The sequence below is a fragment of the Chiloscyllium plagiosum genome, chromosome 24 (assembly GCF_004010195.1).
Source record: "Chiloscyllium plagiosum isolate BGI_BamShark_2017 chromosome 24, ASM401019v2, whole genome shotgun sequence".
In the NCBI taxonomy this organism is placed as follows: Eukaryota; Metazoa; Chordata; class Chondrichthyes; order Orectolobiformes; family Hemiscylliidae; genus Chiloscyllium; species Chiloscyllium plagiosum.
In genome coordinates, this window is record NC_057733.1 from 25,621,238 (window position 1) to 25,644,227 (window position 22,990).

Here is a 22,990-nt window from a genome sequence, read left to right on the forward strand (position 1 = left end):
CCCCCCACCAACCCAGGGAAAATACCTTGTAAGTTGGAATTTACTTGGTTATTCTTTACATTAAAGCTTACTTAGATAAAATGCATTGTTGTAGATTTAGCACCAGCTAGATAAAATGGATGATGCTTAGTGCAAACTAAAATCAAAATATGTTTCAATGAATAATCATGGAACAGTTATTCGAGGTTGTGAATCTACAAGTTTGATGCGTTTCTTCTTCACAGCTTTAATACAAAGGCAATGTATTGTTGATTGGTGCTTCTTTTCATTTCCAAGAATTTCTTTTCTATGATGTCAGTCTTTGTTCTTGACTTGCACATAGCATAATTTGTGAAGATTCTGGCATCCATTTGGAGAATGCTAGTGCTTGTCAATTGTCTGTGAATTGCTAATTGCGATTTTAATGATTCAGCACTCCTCCATTTTACAGGGCTATGGTAACTGACACAGCAGCAGATTGTAAAGCAGCCACTGTTCCTTAATGCTGCATAGCTAAGAATGTAGGAACAGGAATAGGCCATTCAGCCCTTCAAACTGTTTCACCATTCAATGAGATCATGGGTGATCTATAACCTAACTCCAAATACTGCCTCTGGGCCACAATATCTTTGCTTAACAGAAAAAAAATCTACATTAGATTTAAAATTAATAATTGATCCAGTTTTTCTGCCATTTTAGAACATCTACAACCCTGTGTGTGTGCGAGTATAGAGGTCCTTCCTAACATCTCTCCTGAATGTTCTAGCCCTAATTCTCAGGCTTTGCCCAGACTACACTCAGCAAATGGAGAAATTGAAGTACTGTGAAATAGAGAATAGAAACAAATAACACTCTGATGCAGAGAATGATGTAGTTTTATGAAGTGTGCTATCTTTGGGGAAGATGGACAGTCCCCTTAGGTTCTGCTACCTGAAAATGGCAGATCAGGGAAAGGCCTCTCACTTCATGGTTGGAGGTAATTAAACCTAAGAAAAACAGCAATAGTATGTCAACTGGCCCTTGGATGTGCTCGATCATTCAATGTAACCATGGCTGATCTTTTACATTGATTCCACATTTCTGCATCATCTGTACACTAAGGGCTCAGTCTCTCTCTCTCTCTCTCGCCCCAGTATGTGAAATTGTCATGTGTGAATCAAAACAGGACTTGCAAATGTTTTGACGCTGACTCAGTGTCCTTACTTCTCTAGTGCAGGCCCAGCTTTAAATTGTACTACATGGATCTCATTAAAGGTTGCCTTAATCTGTGGTCAGGTGACTACTGCAAGCATTTTTGGTCCATGTTTCTTTCTTTTTAAAAGCTACTTTCATCCATTAAAGATCTTAGGTATAATAATAATAATCAGATGACAGAATTTAAAGGTCAATAGTATGTATTTGCCATATTATAACAAGGAAAATGTTTTTCAATATTGTGAAAGTTTACAATGGAAATAAAACTCGAAACATAACCACCTCCAATCTTGGGTTTCAGATGTTTGCACCTGGCCATTTCCTGACAGTAGCTCATTTGCACTTAGTCCTACCCTCCCAACCTCCCAACTATGACCCACCCCAACAATACATCAGATTTACCATTGATTTTAGCCAAGGTGTTCTGGCTGTCCTACTTCCTTAAATTTGCTGACCAATGTCTCTGAGCTTTGTAAAAACAGCCTGAAAATCTACCTTTGCAACCAGTTATCTCCCCTAACTCTTTAACTACTCCAATACAATGCCTTTATGATCTGTTAATATTCACTTTCATGATCCAGTTGTCAAATCAAGACTCCTTTAAAATTTTTTTTTTTTTTAAAGTCTCTTCTTTATTCTTCTTTCTCCTGTGTTTGTTTGCCTGACTTCCTGTACAAGTTAAATTACCATAATTACAGGGCACTGATCATTAAGAACCATTATCAACATGGCTAATTCAGGCATGATGGAGTCTCTGACTCTGCTGGTGCATTCCCATCCATGTTGAAGAAGCTTTTAGCCTGTGAAACTTCCCCCACATTCTCTCCCCCCACCACAAAAGGAATATTCGTCACATCAGTGAATCGTGCGCCTGGTTTGAAATTAACTTTCCATTGGTATTTACACAGTATTTATTCAATATCTGTTTTTATAATTTGCTCACATTAAATTATTTTAAAAACCTCACAACACTAGGTTATAGTCCAACATGTTGGACTATAATCTGGTGTTGTGTGATTTTTAACATTGTCTATCCAATACTTTCACATCATAAATATTTTTAGCCATTACCCGAAATTACTCCTAATTTTGTTAAGAACACTTATTTTTCCATCAATTGGTAAAAATATGATAAGAATAAAATTATGGTATTGAGAGGGTTATTCATGAATTAGGTGTGCTATCGATATATTGGAAGATAGGAATTATACAGTGTGACGTCCTTATTTGAGTGTGCTCTTATGTTCACAGTTGATAGAATCAACTAATGCAGTGTCTAAAGTAAAACAGAAGAAGTACATACTGTCAATTGCCATCAATGAGAAGAAGAACTGGACTTGATATATAAATGCTATGGCTACAGAGTGGGACAGAGGCTATAATATTCTGTCATGTATATCTTGCCTCCTAACTCCTCAAAGTTTGTCTACTGTAGGCAAGGCCCAAAGCTAGCGTGATTATGGAATATTCTCCACTTCTGTAGATGAGTGCACTGCACTAACATTCAAGAAATTCAACGTCATCTAAGACAAATCCAGTTACTCCATTCTGTGGAATGCTCTGCCCCAGAGGGCAGTGGAGGCCCAGTCTCTGGATTCATTTAAGAAAGAGTTGGATAGAGCTCTCAAAGATAGTGGAATCAAGGGTTATGGAGATAAGGCAGGAACAGGATATTGATTAGGAATGATCAGTCATGATCATATTGAATGGCGGTGCAGGCTCGAAGGGCTGAATAGCCTACTCCTGCACCTATTGTCTATTGACTCCTTAACACCACTCAGCAGCATTTACAAGTTGCACTGCAGTAACTCACTAAGTCTTGTTTGGAAGGTGCGGCCAAACCTACGGGCCTCTGCAATCTAGGACGGGACAGGAAATGCATGGAGCACCATCATAAGCAAGTATCCCTCCAATCTGAGCATTATCTTTCTTGGAACCTTATTGCTGTTGTTTCATTGTCACTGGTTCCAAAACATTTAAGGATGAGTAATAATTAATTATTTTACCAGTAATGCTCACATTAAATAAAGAAACAAGAAACAAAGATAACAAGTAAATTGTTCTCAATTTCATAAACTTTAAGAACAAGGTTTAAAGAAATAATCATGAGAACACATGACACTTAAGCAAATCCCAGACATGGAGTGAGAGTTCTGACAGTGTCATGGTAATTCAAATAGTATCTGTGTCATAATCAAAGAAATGATGAACCATGTGAAGTAATATTTTATTTAAAGGTGAATACCATTGAGAAACTATTGCATTATGTTTATTAGGCTTGTTGCTGTTAGATCAAAGGTTTAATTTTTGTCATTTAGGCCAACCTAGAAGGACAATTGCGGATTAACACCCATTAGTAAGGAATGTTTAAAGTTTGTGAAGCATTTATAGATTCCTGCGTTTGGGTCAAAAGAGTGCCATGATTTAAAAACTACCTTTCTTACCCTTTAGACTTTTTTTGTAATCTTACTCTGTCTTGCTTCTGTTGCATCAAAATATCAGATTCCTCCTTATAACTGTAACTTGCCGTAATGTTGGTAACTTACACAAAACCATGAACCCTGACAAGTGTTAAGCAAATAATTTGCCATGATTTAATACCCTATGATCATTCATTTCAAGTGCAACTTTGAGACTTCTATGTTTCCTTCTACCCGAATTAGAACTTCAGGCAAGTGTTTTAAAGCAGTAGTGTTCTCCCTTTATCTTAACCTGACCCTAAGTGAAGGAAGCATCCTGGTTACTGTAATAACTGCTTGTGCAACGGTTACTGGCACTTAAATCCAAACATGAATCATAAACAGCCGGTGAGCTAAGTACTTACTGATTGTATGTCCAGCTGCTCATAATCAACTGGGAACTTCCTTCAAAGTTCAGGAGGCTATGAGAGAGATGCACATGGGTATTTTAAAACGCGCTGATTTTTAAAATGCTTACTTGGGTTAATATCTGCTTGGAAACGTTGACGATTGAAGTATATCTTGTAATTGAGACTTTGGCGAAGAATTTAAAGTTGATGAGATGTCGTGGAAAATTTTGCTGCACCACATCAGTTGATTTAATGAGAGTTGAAACCTGATCTCATCATTGATGGACACAAGATAGAAAAAAAAATTCTGGAAGAGCTTATTAACTGTGTGTCTTTTATTTATTTTCATTCTCTTTCTTCTGTCATCACTTTGTTTATTTTTACATGCCAATATATCTTTCGCACATTTTTGCAATTTTCTATAGAGTTTGACTTTGTCTGTTTGTCTCTCTAAGGAGGAGTTCAAGTACAGAGTGGCATAAACCAAAGTGCAATTTCACTGGCTATGAAATCAAACTGAGGGATATGTTCATGGTACAGGTATTGAAGAGTTGTTATTCAACTTGTTGGGACAGTTTGCGGAATGTTGTGGATCATAGATTAGATTAGATTAGATTACTTTACAGTGTGGAAACAGGCCCTTTGGCCCAACAAGTCCACACCGACCCGCCGAAGCGTAACCCACCCCTACCCCTACATTTACCCCTTACCTAACACTACGGACAATTTAGCATGGCCAATTCACCTGACCTGCACATCTTTGGACTGTGGGAGGAAACCGGAGCACCCGGAGGAAACCCACGCAGACACGGGGAGAACGTGCAAACTCCACACAGTCAGTCGCCTGAGGCGGGAATTGAACCCGGGTCTCTGGCGCTGCGAGGCAGCAGTGCTAACCACTGTGCCACCGTGCCGCCCACAAATGCAAATCAGTTGAGATACTGAGAGTCCGGATGGTGAGTGGGATGGAGAGGAACTTAAAGGTGGGGTTGTTCCCATGTACCTGCTTCCTTTGTCCTTCTAGATAGTAGTGGTTGTGGGTTTGCGAAAGGAGCCTTGCTGAATTTCTGCAGTGCATCTTGTTGGTGGGACATATCCCTACTACTGCATGTCAGTGGTGGAGATATTGAATTTAGCACTAAATCAAGCAGGGATACTTTAACCTCACACACCAGAGTTGACTCCTATCAAACTTACTGAGCTAGAATTGACCTTATTCAATTTTGAATATAACAGAAAATGGCCTCATGAGACTCTCCCAACTACGGAAGAGGAGCAGTTTGATGAGCCCACTGGTGAATCAGTGAATAAAGGAGAAGTCATCATTTTTTCCCTGCTACTTGAGAGCAAAAAAAATCCTGGGGAGGTGGTGGTGTAGTCAGAGGCACACTGTGGCACCGTAAGTGACCCAACTGTTTCGCAGGGATGGAAGAAGAAAAGGAGACAAATAATGATAGTGAATTTGTCACCTAAGGGACAGACAATCACATCTCAGAACATGTGACAATGATAAAAAAAATCAAATCAAATCAAACTTCTGTGACCACAGACCTGACTCCTGGATGGTGTGTTGTCTTGCTAGTGCCAAGATCAAGATTCTCACATAGCACATGCAGAACATTCTGCTAGAAGTCAGTGTACAGCTAGAGGTACCAATTTTGGTACCAATGACCTGAGTAGGATAAGGGATGGGATCCTGCATAATTGCGGAGCTGGGCAGAACATTAACAAGCAGAACCTGAAATGTAATAATCTCTGGATCCTAGAATCACGTAGAAGTACATACAGAAATAGAAGGATTATGCAGATGAATACATGGCTGAAAAGATTGTGAGAGGGAGGGCGTTAGGTTTCTGGCACTGACACTGTGAAAAATGGCACCTGTACACAAGGAGAACTGGGAATGACTGACATGCTGGGTATTTTGATTTTGCTGTTGGGAGGGATTTAAACTAACTTAGCAGAGGTGAGGAAATGAAGAGAGAATGTGAGACAAGAATATCTGAGCATTCAAAATATTCTTAGAGAAAGACAGCCAGAGCATAGAGAATACTAAGGCAATAAATGAGGTTAGATTAGGGTGAAAATAATGAAGTCTATATCAGGATTACTGTGAAAGCAAAGAATACAGAAAATCAGGTTGGCAAGTTACAGATGCGGATTGTCATGTGTAAATATAATATTGTGATAACTGGGATCTGGCTCAAGTTAAATATTCCTCTGTACAAGATGTTCAGAAAGGTAGAAATGGAAGAGGAGTGACAGTATTAGTTAAAGAGAATTTTGCAGTGCTGGAGAAAGAGTGTCTCGCAGGTTTCAAAGACTATATTCCTTAACACTTGCCAAATTAATTCTAAATGGGCAATCATAATGCTTGGTGTAGTATATAGACCACCAACTCTAGGGAAGGATTAGAGGAACAAATCTGCAGGGAAATTACAGAGAGATGCAAAGATTATAGAGTACTTATAATGGATGACTTTAATTACCCAAACATAAATATCGAAAATTGGTGGTGTAAGGGGTAGCAATGAGCAAGTGTTCCTAGATTGTGTTCAAGAGAATTTCTCACAGCAACGTGTATCCAGTCCAGCAAGAAAGTGCACTGTTGAACTAGATTCTTTAAAGTGAGATGAACCAGGTGCATCAAGTTTCACTGAGAGAACATTTGGGAGAAGTGATCTTTGTATTGTAAGATTCAGGATGATGTGTAGCATGACTGGCATCAATCCAGACTAAACAAAACCAACTGGCAGACAGCTGACTTCACCAGGGCAAGAATGGAGCTGACAGAATAGACTGAAAAGAAAGACTGATGGGAAAAACTGACAAATGGGCTATCTTCAAAGAGGAAATGGTTCAAGTACATTCAAATTACATTACCTCAAAAGAGAAACGTAAGACAAACAAATCCAGATCTCTTTGGATAACAAGGGAGATATAAATTAAGATAAAAAATAAAAAGTGCGCTTATTGACAAGTATCAGGTGGAAAAGGAATACAGAACATTCAGAAGGTAGATTTAGGGGAAAAAAAGCATATTAAAGAACCAGCGAGGAATTATGAGAAAAGACTAACGTAAAGGAGAAGCCAACTTTTTAGATAGAAATATAAATAGTAAAATAAATAGTACCTGGAAGAGTAGAGTCAACTGAGGATCAAAAAGGTATTTATCCAAGGGACAGGGAGCATTCCTGAAGTATTAAATCAATACTTCGCCTGAAGAGGTAGGTGCTATCCAGGTCACTGTGACTGAGGAAGAAACTGTATCAATAAAAGGATTTGAAATGGACAAGGTGTTGGACAGACTGTTGGTACTTAAAGTTCACAATGTACTGAGTAGTATGAACTGCATCCAAGTACACTGAAGGAAATGAGAGTGGAAATTGCAAGGGCACAGTCCATAATCTTTCAATCTTCCTGAGACTCAGGAGAGGTACCAGAAAGCTGAAGAATTGAAATAATCTGAGTCTTGTTCACAAATGTTTTATGCAAATGCTAACATGTTGGAGGCAGGACAGAAGCAGCTTATAAGAATTGTTCCAGGTTGAGAAACTTCAGTTATGGAAATAGATTGCAAAATTATGACTATCTTCCTTGAAGAAGGAAAGGCTATGAGGAGATGTGATGGAAGTTGACAAAATTTATGAGGAGTCTAGACACAACAGATGAGGAGAAATCTTTCTCACTTGTAAAAGCAAATTGAAAAAGAGGATTTAAAGTGATTTGATTAAGAAGAACGTAGCTTTTTGACATGGTGAGTAATTAGGGTGTGAAATGCATTGCTTGGCAATATGGTGAAGGCAGATTCAGTTGAAGCAATCAAGAGGGCATTGCTTCTATTTAAATAATCACCCAATGTCCAAAGGTATCGAGTAAAGGCATTAGAAAATCACTAAGGCATGATATTCACTTGGAAAAGCAGTGCAAACATGATGGGCCAAATGGTTGCCTCCTGCATCATGACACTTGTGTGATTTTCATAACCACTGTCGATTGTAAAAATGCAGGGGGCTCACTACCAGAAGGGAAACCCAGCATCTATAATATCATACCCATAGCAATGTGATTGGCTCTTAAATGCCTTTTAGGCAATTAGAGATGGGCGTGAAAAGCTGACCTTCCAGTGATGCCCTCATTCCATGGACAAATAAGAAAAATAACAGCTAGAGAGGCATTGGAACACATGGCAATTCAGTTAGGGTTCATATCAGAAACACTGTGTTGCCTCACAGCTGGAAATTGAGACACAGGAAGCTAGTTTTTGCAATTAAACTTGAGAGAAATGTAAGGCCAAAACCAGTGGAAGGGGAGGGCATGTTTTTAAACGCAAGTTTAATTTGTTCAGTGAACAGCTGTGTGGTCACTTCCTGCATGTTGAAGCAACTTTAATTTGTGTCAAGCTTTAATTCACTGAAATGATTTTCAGTCTTCTTACTGAAAGGTTGGAGAAACAAATGGGGAGGATGTAAATCCACTTCTGGTCACGAGCGCCCTATTCTTACACTGCAATTTATACTATTGTACAATTATGCACTGGACATTAAGAGGACAATTTTAGGAAAGTATTGAGGACAGATCTGAAACATAGAAGCATTGTCCCATTTTATTTTGACAGCTTAATACCTCAGTTATACTCAGGTCATGAAATGAACATCAAACAATGATAACCATTTGTAATGACAAGCAGTAAGTAAAGTAATCCTTGACTACAGAAAGATTTATTTTGTCATTTTGCATATTTTAGCAGTGGTGAAAGTCAAAGCAGTGCATCTGGCTTTTCTACTCTGACATTAAGAAATTTGTCTCATGAAGACTGCATTGTCTTATGCTATGACAGGAACAGAATAATTCTTAAGACACATGCTTAGCAGAGATCTAATGGTGTAAACAGTCAAGCAGGAAGAATGTTTTACTGTCCATGAACTGTTTGGCAAAGATGTTATACTCTGGAAATGCTATTCCCAGAAGTATTGAGGCTAAATGAGCTAGGAATTTACACTGGTATATGCAAGATCTCTTTGCAACAGAGGCGGATGGACTTTGGGTCCAAATAAAGCTTTTGTAGCACTAACCTGAATATTCAATGCAAGCAACATTTCCTCACAGTAATCCTTTGGGTTTTACTGGTAACCATATAGCTGCTTCTGTCTGTGAAATGATATAGTTTAAAAGAAAACACAACTAACAAAATGAAACAAAAAGGGACTGATTTATATATAGTCTTGGTTGCTACGAAGGCATCTTAACTGGTGAGATATAGAGAATTTTAAACACTTCCCCTGATATTAATATTCTAATGCTAACTTTGTCAACTCTGTTTATGATATGTCTGTGTTGTTATCAAAAGACCATATTGGATTGTCCGGGTTTCATGTCTAGTGACATGTCATTGCATGTCCTGGCCTGTATTAATCCTTTGAATGTAAATTCATGACGTGGGTAGAACTTTTGCATGGCTGCAATATTTAAAAAGGCCTGTAGAAAACACAGTTAGACACACCCCCTTAATGAAAAAAAATTCCACAGCATCATCGATATGTAAAGATACAATAACTTTTTGTGTTTTTTTATTAAACTGTAGGCGACACTACTAAAATCATATTTGTTACCAATCTCTAGATGCACTGAGTGCGATAGTGGGCTTTCTCCTTAAACAACTGCAATGCTTGTTCTGCTGGAGCTCCCACTATAAGTGTTATGCAGAGAATTCCAGGCTTTTGACTAAGTGACAATGAAAGAAACAACACAATCTATTTAGTTAGGATGGCAAGACTTAAAGACCAAGTTAACACTGATGATATTCCCATGTCATAGCTGCTCTTGCCCCTTTTAGAGGTCATATGGTCAGGCGGTGCTAAAAGTAAATGTAGTAAGTTGCTATTATATACCCTGTACATGTCACATAGTAAACACAACACAATAAAGGTAGACGGTAGATTTTCAGTTCTCTGAAGGCAGACCTGACCCACAGGACCAGGCTGACTACCACAGGTTGGGCAAGGCACTAAGTCCTCAATCCTACTTTCAACAGAACCAGAGATCAAACCCTTGCTGTTGGCAGAAACCTGATCCACACTAGCTGCCAAGCCACCTCAGACAACCACTCTCCCAATGAGTCTGAATGTTGTAGTCCAGATGAATGGATGCAAGGCTCCAATACCCATTCCAAAACATGGCTACCCAGGAATCTCTCCTGCTCTTAGTGCATGTAATTGGTAGGTGCTGGAAGGATTTCCAGGTTGATGCTCAGTCCATTTGGCTATGTTATGAACACATGCTCCTTGGCAACCAAATCCTGGAGGACCTTAAACTAGAGCTGCTGGCTTAGAGGCAGGGACGATATCCATTCTGCATGTGACCTGGAGGGTGGATACCAAGTATAGCAGTGAGTGTCAACAAAGCAGTCTGTCTTGTCCTGGATGTTGTTGCGCATTCCATCTAACTCTTAGATGGAACTCTTAATTAACTCCCATTTTGTTTCTTAAATGATGGAAAGGATTTGAGAGGCTGTGAGATGCACCATTCGAGGCACAATATCCAACCCTGGGCCTGTTCTTGTGCTCAAAATGCCATGTTTCTGGGGTTAATGGTGGTCCCAGGGTATTGATGTGGGATACTTGGTCTGTTGTTTTTACAAATTAACTCTTAATTATTTACCTATACAGATTTGTGTTCTTTATGTACCTTCTGGAGATTTGTAAGTAACTTTAATTTGTTTAGTCCAAAATTTAAACCCAGTTTGAGTACATGTAGAAAACCACAGCTTGTGGCTAAGAGGTGATGCAGGGTCAACATCTATGATGTGGTGAAGCCATCACGAGAAGGACTGGTTCATTAAAACAACCTAAATTTCAAAGTTGTTCTAATTGCAAGATGATTTGCACCATCACGTTGTGCTACAGATAAGACTGTAATGTTGTTCTTTCAGTTGAAGAGACAGATTGCTCCATGTGACTGCATTAGACAATATAATAGAAATGATTTTGAAGTGACTGAGAACGTGCTAGCATGAAATGATCTTCCAAAGAAACACAGCAGCATATCTCTTTACCAAGTAAATGCACAAAATACATGTGTTGCCTTTCAGTTGTCTTGTATCTTGACTTTCAGATGAGTAAAGTCTCTGGAAAAAACCTTACATTTCTTACACAGTTTTACCTTAATATCTGCACTCTATAATTAAAATCTGCAACCATTTTCTTGTGTTCAACTATACAGAATCACAGAAGACCCACCTCCCTCATCCCTGTAACCCTGCATTTCCCATGGCCAATACACCTAACCTGCACATCTTTGGACTGTGGGAGGAAACTGGAGCACCTGGACAAAGCCTACACAAATGTGGGAAGAATGTCCAAACGGTCACCAAAGGCTGGAACTGAGCTTGGGTGTCTGGTGCTGTAAGGCAACAGTGCAAACCACTGAGTCAGTGTGCCACCCTCAAATTATAAAGAGATGACTGGTGGTGGTTTAACCTGAGGATCAACACATCTCAGACAGGAGAAAGTGAGGACTACAGATGCTGGAGATCAGAGCTGAAAATGTGTTGCTGGAAAAGCGCAGCAGGTCAGGCAGCATCCAAGGAACAGGAGAATCGATGTTTCGGGCATGAGCCCTTCTTCAGGCCTGAAGAAGGGCTCATGCCCGAAGCGCACATCTCAGACAGGGACAAGGTAAAAGAATTGGTGACCTCAGCTGGTATGTGCATTGAACCCACACTTTGACATCATTATACGTTGAAAACCAGCTGTCCAGACAATTGAGCTAACTGGTCCCAGTTAATGCACCGATCATATAAACAACAGCTGAAAATAAAAAGAAAATTCAGTTAGTCACACTTCGATAGGGACACAGGTTGGACACCTTTATGAGTTCCTTTTATTAAACTAGCATCTTCAATACTTATCAGAAAAAAAATTGATGGATAGAAGGTGGAAGCCTGATATCTGGGGAGCAGAGTCTAAGGACTTTTGCCCAAAATGTTGATTTTCCTGCTCCTTGGATGCTGCCTGACCTGCTGTGCTTTTCCAGCACCACACTGATCTCCAGCATCTGCAGTACCCACTTTCACCTTGGGAGCAGAGCCAAGTTTTTTAAACAACTTGAGTGAACTTGGAAGGTAAAGCTATATGTGATGAAGTTGAGTGTGTGGTGGAAGTGAGAGTTGTGCCAAAGGTCCCTTTCTGTTTCGGGATCAGTGTTAATCTCCCTTCCTTTCTTGCCTTCCTCTATTTATCCCTGCATGCATTTGACCCACACTATCATTGAAAATTGCATTAGCTGATGTAGTGTTGTCAGTTCCATAATTTTTTCAACCTTTGTCTAGTGTGTGGGAATATGTTTGGCCCACCTAATGAATATGGTTAAAGGTAGAGCACTGTCTATGATTAAACTAGTGAAATAAATGTATAGTTTTTTTTAGATCTTCTTTAATTGTCCATTCTGTACTAACTTTAAAAAGGATTATTTTCAATGGTTGAAATTTATTTTTAAAGTTTGTGCAATTGATAGAACTATCTTGTATATGATGTCTCATACTTTCCAGCATTGAAACTGCCAGAGGTCCAGAATTGTTTGAACACATTAACGCTATTTTAAGAAGCACTGGCCCAGATTTTCTGATGGGTGGGTAATCATTGTTCCAGCATAAATGAGAATTGCACAGGGGGACTGTATGGAATTCCCATCATAGCACACTCTGAAGGAATTGCTTGGGAAATAGAAAATTTCACCAAGCAATTCCCCAGTTCTTGGACCCCTCTGAAAGTCTCCATGTAAATCAGAGAATTTATAGTTTTCTGCTGAAGTAAACAGTTACTCAGAAAAAAAGCTTAGCCTATTATATACATTGTCAAACTCCTGAGTAATTATTTGGTTGACCCAACCAAGCCTGTACCAGACTGCTGACAGCCTTCAGATCCTCATCCCCCACTCCCCACCATCACCTCCACCCCTCACCCTGAGACCCAACACTGGACCTAGCCTAAAATCTTCACTTACTTGGGCACTCTTGTATCCTGATACTCACTCACTGGGTACCCTATCCCTCCCTACCTGCTACTCTATTTACTTATTTCTGGATTAGTGGTGCTGGAAGAGCACAGCAGTTCAGGCAGCATCCAAGGAGCCGATGCTGCCTGAACTGCTGTGCTCTTCCAGCACCACTAATCCAGAATCTGGTTTCCAGCATCTGCAGTCATTGTTTTACCCTATTTACTTAGCCCCTTATCCTCACAGCATGCTAACCTCACACTTATCTCATGTATTTTACTATTTGACAACAGTTACAAAAGTGGCTGTCTGTGATCCGAGATTTTTACATTTCAGAAGACAACAATTAACTACCCTGAAAAATAGGTTGTAATTTGATTTCTCCTGACTGCTCTTCACTGTGAGGTACCTATCAGAATAGAAGTGCAGCTCTGCAATTCATTGTAAATTCACAAATTTTGTATCATGGAATAACTCACGGAATATTTCTAAAATGTCAAAATTTCCAACATCCTTGGGGTTTATTGCCATTCATTTAATTTGTTCTCTGTAATCTATTCCTATAAAATAATCTGCAGAGAAGAAATATTGCCGAGAAGCTTGAGAACAAAATTAAGAGCTCTTTACCAAAATGTGTGCCAAAAAGATTATTTGAAGGCACAAAAAGATAAATGGCTATGAACAATTTGGCATTACAGAAACATGGCTGCAGGATGACCAAGACTTAGAATTAAACGTTCAAGATATTCAGCTTTTAGGAAACATGGCAAAAAGGATAAGGAGGTAATGTGACACTGCTTATAAGTGATGGATCTGTACATTAGTAAGGAAGGATCTCCGATTAGAAGAACCAAACATAGAATCTGTCTGGGAGGGAGAAAGCTGGGAACTCCAGATCTCCATCACATCTGTTCTGGAGCAACTCTTTACTGGGGTTTCCTCCAACATCTCCTTTTCCCTCACCTAAGGAATCCCCTCACTGTGGGTGACATCAGACCTCAGCTACATTTAATTTATTTTGTACGTGTCTGGCATTGCCCTTTTCCCTCCTTGCCAGAACAATAATGGGGTTCCCTTTTTTCTCACTTTTGACCGCACCAATCTCTGCATTCAGAGGATCATCCTCTACCATAAAGGCCTCATCCAGCAGAATGATATCACCAAATATATCTTCACCCTCCACAAACATATGAATTGACAGTGAAGTCTGTCATATCTTGCTGCTAATGCATAAAATAATCTGATCGAAACATCAGTTCTCAGAATATTCAAAAGCTACTGACATTTGAAAAACTTGGCCAGATTTTCCAAGGAATGGCAATCTTGAGCAGATTGCCATTCTGCTCTGTTTTTACACAATGAAACATTCTGATGGGAGATTTTTTTTAAAAATGCTTTACAAAACCAGAATTTGATCACTAAAGAGTTAGCATCAGGAGCATTTTCCCTCAGAAAATGTAGTAGATACCAATTTTCTTTGAGAAATGGGTATCAGCTCAGTTGAATTTAAATTTCCAAACACAAAATTGATGGATTAGGTTTTTGTTGAGTATGGGCAAGAGATTTTCACTGAGGTTGGAGCAGACATCAGCAACAATCTAACAGGATAATGGAACAAAATCAAGCAATTCCTCCTCTTATACTTTATAGCCTGGCCTACTCCTCACTGTTAATTAGAAGATGCAATCCCTCCTGCGCCAAGATATAGTCCATCCATCATCAAACTTGAGAGTGCTTATATCTGTAGGCTAAATCCTAGCTAGAAATTATTTTTGTCCATGGAGATGTACATTAGGTATTTCAGAATGGATCACAAACTAACAACCACCCCATCTTAAGTTCACACAAAAGGAAGCAAACGAGTACAATAATTTAACGTATAGAATTTTGATCTAACCAAATCTCAGGAAAGAATGTCAAATTATCTTGGTCCCAGTCTGATACATTTCTAATAAAATAAATTTGGGGCAGATTCATCTCAATTTCTACTACCAATTAAATTGCATTTACAGTATTGGCAATCTCATTCAGAAACTGACACTGGACAGTGTCAGAGTGAATTGGGAACTGTTAATTTGAAGTTCAATGATAAGATGTTTTAGCGTGTTTTGAGAAGATTTGTAGCTCAGGCTGAGGTTTTGGATGTAGGTTTGCTCACTGAGCTGAAAGGTTAATTTCCAGATGTTTCATTACCTTACTAGGTAACATCTTCAGTGGACCTCATGCGAAGCAATGCTGAAAATTCTTGCTTTCTATTTATATGTTTGGGTTTCTTTGGGTTGGTGGCATCATTTCCTGTAGTGGCATTATTTCCTGTGAAGAAGTCACTTCTTCCTTTTCTGATTGGGGTGGGGGAGGGGAGAGATGGAGTCTAACTCGATGTGTTTGTTGATAGAGTTCCGGTAAGATGTTTTGTTTATTGCAGAATAAGAAAGCCTAACTCTCTTTCCTGACAGAAGCAATTCCTGTCTGCAATATGCCTAACTGTGATAATGGTTGCGAATAGTGTGGAAGTATTTCATTACCTATTTAAAACAACACAATAATCATTTATTAGCATTGTGGGATCGTGCAGCTGGGAAATATCAAACAAATTTAGGTAGGACATAAAATTACATTCTTAATCTTGTTAAAATTGTGAAAGAGGAACAATTAACTGAGAGATAGTTGTGTTCGTATGCTGCAAGGTTAGGTTCGTCTCTTGATAGTAAAGTAGAAAGTAATTATAAAAGGTTAGAAGTGCAGTAATGTTTAATTATCAGACATTATGCAATTTAATATTCTGGAGATTGCACTTCATCAACCTTTTACTTTAATAAGCAGCATTTATTGCTTTTAGCTCAGGAGATAATGTTCTATATGTTGACCAATGAAGTATATGAATAATGTTAAATCGGATGGTATTTAGAGTCATAGAGATGTACAGCATGGAAACAGACCCTTCGGTCCAACCCGTCCATGCCGACCAGATATCCCAACCCAATCTAGTCCCACCTGCCAGCATCCGCCCCATATCCCTCCAAACCTTTCCTATTCATATACCCATCTAAATGCCTCTTAAATGTTGCAATTGTACCAGCCTCCACCACATCCCCTGGCAGCTCATTCTATACACTTACCACCCTCTGTGTGAAAAAGTTGCCCTGTAGGTCTCTTTTATATCTTTCCCCTTTCATCCTAAACTTATGCCCTCCAGTTCTGGACTCACTGACCCCAGGGAAAAGACTTTGTCTATTTATCCTATCCATGCCCCTCATAATTTTTTAAACCTCTATACGGTCACCCCTCAGCCTCCGACGCTCCAGGGAAAACAGCCTCAGCCTTTTCAGCCTCTCCCTCCAACCCTGACAACATCCTTGTAAATCTTTTCTGAACCCTTTCAAGTTTCACAACATCTTTCTGATAGGAAGGAGACCAGAATTGCACGCAATATTCCAACAGTAGCCAAACCAATGTCCTGTACAGCTGCAACGTGACCTCCTAACTCCTGTACTCAATACTCTGAACAAAAAAGGAAAGCATACCAAACGCCTTCTTCACTATCCTATCTATCTGCGACTCCACTTTCAAGGAGCTATGAACCTGCACTCCAAGGTCTCCTTGTTCAGCAACACTCCCTAGGACCTTACCATTAAGTGTATATGTCCTGCTAAGATTTGCTTTCCCAAAATGCAGCACCTTGTATTTACCTGAATTAAACTCTATCTGCCACTTCTCAGCCCATTGGCCCGTCTGGTCCAGATTCTGTTGTAATCTAAGGTAATCCTTTTCACTGTCCACTACATCTCTAATTTTGGTGTCATCTGCAAACTTACTAACTGTGTACCTCTTATGCTCGCATCCAAATCATTTATGTAAATGACATAAAGTAGCGGACCCAGCACCGATCCTTGTGGCACTCCACTGGTCACAGGCCTCCAGTCTGAAAAACAACCCTCCACCACCACCACCCTCTGTCTTCTACCTTTGAGCCAGTTCTGTATCCAAATGGCGAGTTCTCCCTGTATTCCATGAGATCTAACCTTGCTAATCAGTCTCCCATGGGGAACCTTGTCGAACGCCTTACTGAAGTCCATATAGATCACATATACCACTCTGCCCTCATCAATCCTCTTTGTTATTTCCTCAAAAAACTCCATCAAGTTTGTGAGACATGATTTCCCATGCACAAAGCCATGTTGACTATCCCTAATCACTCCTTGCCTTTCCAAATACATGTGCATCCTGTCCCTCAGGATTCCCTCCAACAACTTACCCACCACTGATGTCAGGCTCACTGGTCTGTAGTTCCTGGCTTGTCCTTACCACCCTTCTTAAACAGTGGCACCACGTTAGCCAACCTCCAGTTTTCCGGCACATTACCTGTGACTATCAATGATACAAATATCTCAGCAAGAGGCCCAGTAATCACTTCCCTGGCTTCTCAGAGTTCTAGGGTACACCTGATCAGGTCCTGGGGATTTATCCACTTTTATGCGTTTCAAGACATCCAGCAGTTCCTCTTCTGTAATATGGACATTTTTCAAGATGTCACCATCTATTTCCCTACAGTCTACATCTTCCATATCCTGGTAAATACTGATGAAAAATACTCATTTAGTATCTCCTCTTTTCTGGGGCTCCACACAAAGGCCGCCTTGCTGATTTTTGAGGGACCCTATTCTCTCCCTCGATACCCTTTTGTCCTTAATGTATTTGTAAAAATTCTTTGGATTCTACTTAATTCTATTTGCCAAATCTATCTCCTGTCCCCTTTCTGCCCTCCTGATATCCCTCTTAAGGATACTCCTACTTTCTTTATACTCTTCTAAGGATTCACTCGATCTATCCCGTCTATACCTTACATATGCTTCCTTCTTTTTCTTAACCAAACCCTCAATTTCTTTAATCATCCAGAATTCCCTATACCTACCAGCCTTTCCTTTCACCCTGACAGGAATATACTTTCTCTGGATTCTCGTTGTCTCATTTCTGAAGGCTTCTCATTTTCCAGTCATGGCTTTACCTGTGAACATCTGCCCCCAATCAGCTTTTGAAAGTTCTTGCTTAATATCATCAAAATTGATCTTTCTCCAATTTAGATCTTCAACTTTTAGATCTGGTCTATCCTTTTCCATCACTATTTTAAGTCTAATGGAATCATGGTCGCTGACCCCAAAGTGCTCCCCCACTGACACCTCAGTCACCTGCCCTGCCTGATTTCCCAAGAGTAGGTCAAGTTTTGCACCTTCTCTCGTAGGTACATCCACATACTGAATCAGAAAATTGTCTTGTACACACGTAACAAATTTCTCTCCATCTAAACCGTGAACACTATGGCAGTCCCAGTCGATGTTTGGAAAATTAAAATCCCTGACCATAACCACCCTATTTTTCTTACAGATAGCTGAGATCTCCTTGCAAGTTTGTTTCTCAATTTCCCTCTGACTATTGGGGTGTCTATAATACAATCCCAATAAGGTGATCATCCCTTTCTTATTTCTCAGTTCCACCCAAATAACGTCCCTGGATGTATTTGCGGGTATATCCTCCCTCAGCACAGCTGTAATGCTATCCCTTATCAAAAATGTCACCCCCCTTCCTCTCTTGCCTCCCTTTCTATCCTTCCTGTAGCATTTGTATCCTGGAACATTAAGCTGCCAGTCCTGCCCATCCCTGAGCCATGTTTCTGTAATTGTTATGATATCCCAGTCCCGTGTTCCTAACCATGCCCTGAGTTCATCTGCCTTCCCTGTTAGGCCCCTTGCATTAAAATAAATGCAGTTTAATTTATTAGTCCTACTTTGTCACTGCCTGCCCTGACTGTTTGACTCACTTCTGTTCTCAGCTGTACCAGTCTCAGATTGATCTCTTTCCTCACTATCTCCCTGGGTCCCACCCCCCCACCTTACTAGTTTAAATCCTCCCGAGCAGCTTTAGCAAATCTCCCTGCCAGTATATTAGTCCCCTTCCAATTTAGGTGCAATCCATCCTTCTTGTACAGGTCACTTCTACCCCAAAAGAAATTCCAATGATCCAAAAATGTGAATCCTTCTCCCATACACCAGCTCCTCAGCCATGCATTCATCTGCTCTATCCTCCTATTCCTGCCCTCACTAGCTCGTAGCATCAGGAATAATCCAGATATTACTACTCTTGAGGACATCCTTTTTAAATTTCTGCCTAACTCTCTATAATCTCCTTTCAGAATCTCAACCTTTTCCCTTCCTATGTCGTTGGTTCCAATGTGGTAAATGACCTCAGTCAAGGGGCTTGTTCGTGGTCAGTCAGATCTTTGGTCCTACCAGAGCGCTGGAAGCAATTTTGTATCGTGGTCAGACGTGTATGTCAAGGAGAAGAAGTCCAGGAATACAGACAGGTCTGGCAGGGGGCTGAGAAGTGGAGGTTTTGGGCTGGTTTTAGCTGTGATAGGAGTAAGATGGAAGTGGATAGAAGAGCTAATAGCGGACATGCACAAGTAGGAGGTGGTGGCGAGGTATCTCTAATGACTGAGTAGAAAATGCAGAGCGCAGGTAGTGTTCATAGTTTTGGAGGTTGAGATTGATTAGAGCTGTTAAGTAGCTGTGATGCATTTAATACTGAGTGTTGTAGTCCACAAGTCTTGGTGAATTGTGTATGAAGTAGCAGAGTTAGAGTAATAGTGCCCCTGTAAGGGTGAGATCACAAGAGAGAAGATGGTGACACTTATCCTTGCAGAGTACTAAAGATAACTTCCTTTCTTCAATGCCAGAAGTCCTGCTTCACGTGGGATGCTGCACCGACCAAGATTGTAGTTTGGGTCCAGGCTGGTTTGGACTGCTCGTATGACCTTCTGTGGCAGTCTGTTGGATAAAGGAGCACTTTTCTCTCCACACAGCCCACCAGCTTCCATGTCCCTGTCAGCAAAATGGAGAGAGGGTTTTCCTTTCCTCTGGGCTAAATGTAGAGGCTCATGCAGTAATGTGAAGGCCAGCTCTGGGCTTGTAGCATCTGAAGTTGGGCAGCTGGGCTGTAAACATTATGCCAGTGGTGTGAGTGCAGGAAAACCCCTACAGTGGCAACACTTCTGCCACTCTGGCTACATAACTCCCTCAGAAGGCATGCAAGAGCTCAGTTGCATCAATCATAAAGAGTGAAGTCGACATTTGAAGAGTTGCTCCATTGTGAACTGGAGTCTCACTCGATAAAAGGGAAATTTTGGCCCATTTGCTTGTTTGTTCCCATCGAATTATTTTATGCTTGCTTTACCGTGTGATCTCACCTTCTCGGGAAACACATTCTAGCCTCAGTCAAGACACCCAAATCTGAACCAACACTGATATTTTGGGGCAACAATTAGAGTCTGCAAATTGACTGCTGTTTTTCCCAACACTCCAAAAGTATTAGTAAATGTGAAGCATCTTTTTGAAATGTCCTGAGGTTGTGAAAAGCTTTATGTTCTTTTGTTTTTTTTTTCACTCTTTCCTAAAATACAACCTTTAATGGATCCAATTAGTACCACCATATTCCACACTCTGAAATTGCCCTTTAACAACCTAGAAACCAAGTTTTTCCCAACAGGAAAGCTTAAAGTAAAAGGCAACCAACTTTAAAGATAAAGGTACAAAATGAAAAGAATGCACAACAAAAATAAATAAATATGAAAACTTCAGTGCCAATTTCAACAAGTACAACCTTCTCAAAAGGTACTTTGGCTGAAAGACACTTATCCAACTTTGGATATACCTTAACAGCTGCATAATATTTACACAAAATTAAGTCGGAGTCCTCAGGAAAGAGGTGCTTGGCATGGCTTGCTATGTTTTCCATGCCTCTTGCCAGATGTCTTTTGCTTTTTTGTTTTGATCATTAAAACTCTTATCAGTCCAAAAGGCATGATGTTATTGGTTTCAGCATTATGACTAGTTGTATGTAGCAGACCAGAACAATAGGAATTATTTCTCAAGAAGACCATATCCACAAATCATTATGCTATATTTCTGTTGAAACTGATTCTTAAATAACATTAAAAGCTGAAAAATATGCTGATTTATATTTATAAAGGTAGTTTTTAAATTAACTTGTGATTCCTAGTTGAATTATGTGAATTAATAGGATTGGCAATAGCATTAGCATTTCAGATAGGAGCAAGCTATTATTAAATTAATACGATTAAACTGTAGCATGCACTATAATCAGCCTTTTGTATTTTATGCAAATTTGCATAATTGTTTGTGGCATGTGTTCAATTTGTGGGAAAGGCTGCTCCATGAGTTTATAAATTTGGTTCAATTCAAACTTCATTCTAGCAATGCAGTTTTATAAAGCAGACGGGAACAAAATCTATCTTTTAACTGATGGTTAAACATCTGAAGGAACAGATGCGGTCTTGTTTGTCATTGATGAAGGTAATGATTTGAGGCCAATAGGATATGACTAATTAGGATAAATATAATTTGCAGCTTTAACTACGAGGTCAGAATGTTTTACAGCCTGGTGATGGCTGTAATAATGTTCAAGTATAGTTCAGGATAATTTAAATAGTAAGAAAAATGTTCAACAATTCGAAATTGTAGAACTATACAACTGCGCTACGAGGGAAACATTCTTAAAGGTCTAACTTCTGCTCGGCAGTTTTAAATGAGACTTGGAAACTCATTTAAAACATTTGTAGCATACAAGAATCATTTTGTTCCGCTGCCGCTAAACAGTGCTGCCCCCAAGCTGCTATTGATGCTTTCCGCTTCAGTGAATGTACCACAATTCACAGCCTTTTGATAGGCGTCTCCGTGAGCCAGTTAAATTCCTGACCAGCTTTCTGCTCGCATCTGCGAGAAGGGTGGGTCCCATCCATTCATCCTGCATGCTTTTGCGTAGTTCAGTGCAGTCAACCCCCACTAAAGTCAAAAAAGTTATTTTAGTAAGTACTGAAGACAAAACATTATCTCAGCTCAAAAGAAAAAGGCTGCTGGGATTGTATTGCAATTTGTTTTTGGGATCTGTATCTGGAGTGAGACTGAATCAGGGTCGGAAAGTATTTTGGGAAGATGTCTGACATATCAGTTAATGACCAGTTGGAGGGAATTATATCAGATTTTGAAGGTTTGTGACTCTATTCTAATTGATACCTGTGTTACCTTGTGCTTTATACGTTGGCCATACGGAAAGCAGACGTGATTTGCAAGGCAGTAAAAGACATGTAATGTCTTTGTGCTTTGTTTAACTCATGTAAATATAATTGTTGACAGTGACAATTTGTGGCTTGTTTACTTCTAAGTAGAATAACGATCGGAATTTAAACAGAAAATGAAATTTCTTTTTGTTTGTAATGTTAAATACGATTGTAAAGTGTAGATCTCTTATTTAAACTAAGAACGCAAAGTCTGTTTAGAACTGGAGGCTCAGTTTGAGGTCTCTGCGAAATGCATTAAATGGGGAGGCAAATGCTATTTCATCCTCTGCAGGAACATTCTTGCCTGTCATTCCTTAGTATTCTGTTCTTACTCTGACGTCTTTCGTCCAAACACCAACTTTCCCGCAGGATACTAAGTTAACACATCATTGTTGTATGTGGCTCTTTAGTTCCTTTCCTTTACAATATACACAGCAAAATTAGTTGAAAGCGCAAGATTTGAGGGAGGTTATCCGATTCTGAAAGGGCTGCATTTCCCTCGGCAAATAAGGGTAGGGAATCCTCCAGGCCAATACGTTTCAAAGCTGGTTTATTTAACTAAACGTGAAAGCAGTCCAACTTTGTTAAATGATATTACCATTTTACAAGTCTTTGTGATCGTGTAATCCAGAGTAAATGTTTCAGGGGATCAACACTGGCTGGGAACATGATAAAACATTAGACTAAGTAGAGATGGGTGAACTATATCTGCGTTGTTAATGGATTGTGCTCCGTTAGCATATTAATTCTGTTGCAGGAGACATACAAAGTAGACTTCTAAGGTACTTTAAACGATCATACGTCATCATTGACCTTTTGAGTATACACTGGCGAAGCACTGATACAGTAAAACAGCAGGAAATTACAAAGCCAGGGATGCAGAG

The 22,990-nt window shown here is 39.7% G+C and overlaps 1 protein-coding gene across 4 annotated transcripts in view; it reads left to right on the forward strand.

Moving 5' to 3' along the window:
* Positions 1 to 22,990, forward strand: part of LOC122562098 (septin-9-like) — a 322,559-nt gene that overhangs the window by 137,927 nt on the left and 161,642 nt on the right. Inside the window, exon 1 of one of the 4 annotated variants that reach the window (XM_043714622.1) lies at positions 21,861 to 22,036. The exons of the other annotated variants lie outside the window; for them this stretch is intronic. Within the exon in view, the coding sequence (XP_043570557.1) occupies positions 21,982 to 22,036 (55 nt within the window). The 5' untranslated portion in view covers positions 21,861 to 21,981. Of the gene's footprint in view, positions 1 to 21,860; positions 22,037 to 22,990 lie in introns of those variants that run through there. 4 annotated transcript variants of the gene reach the window in all.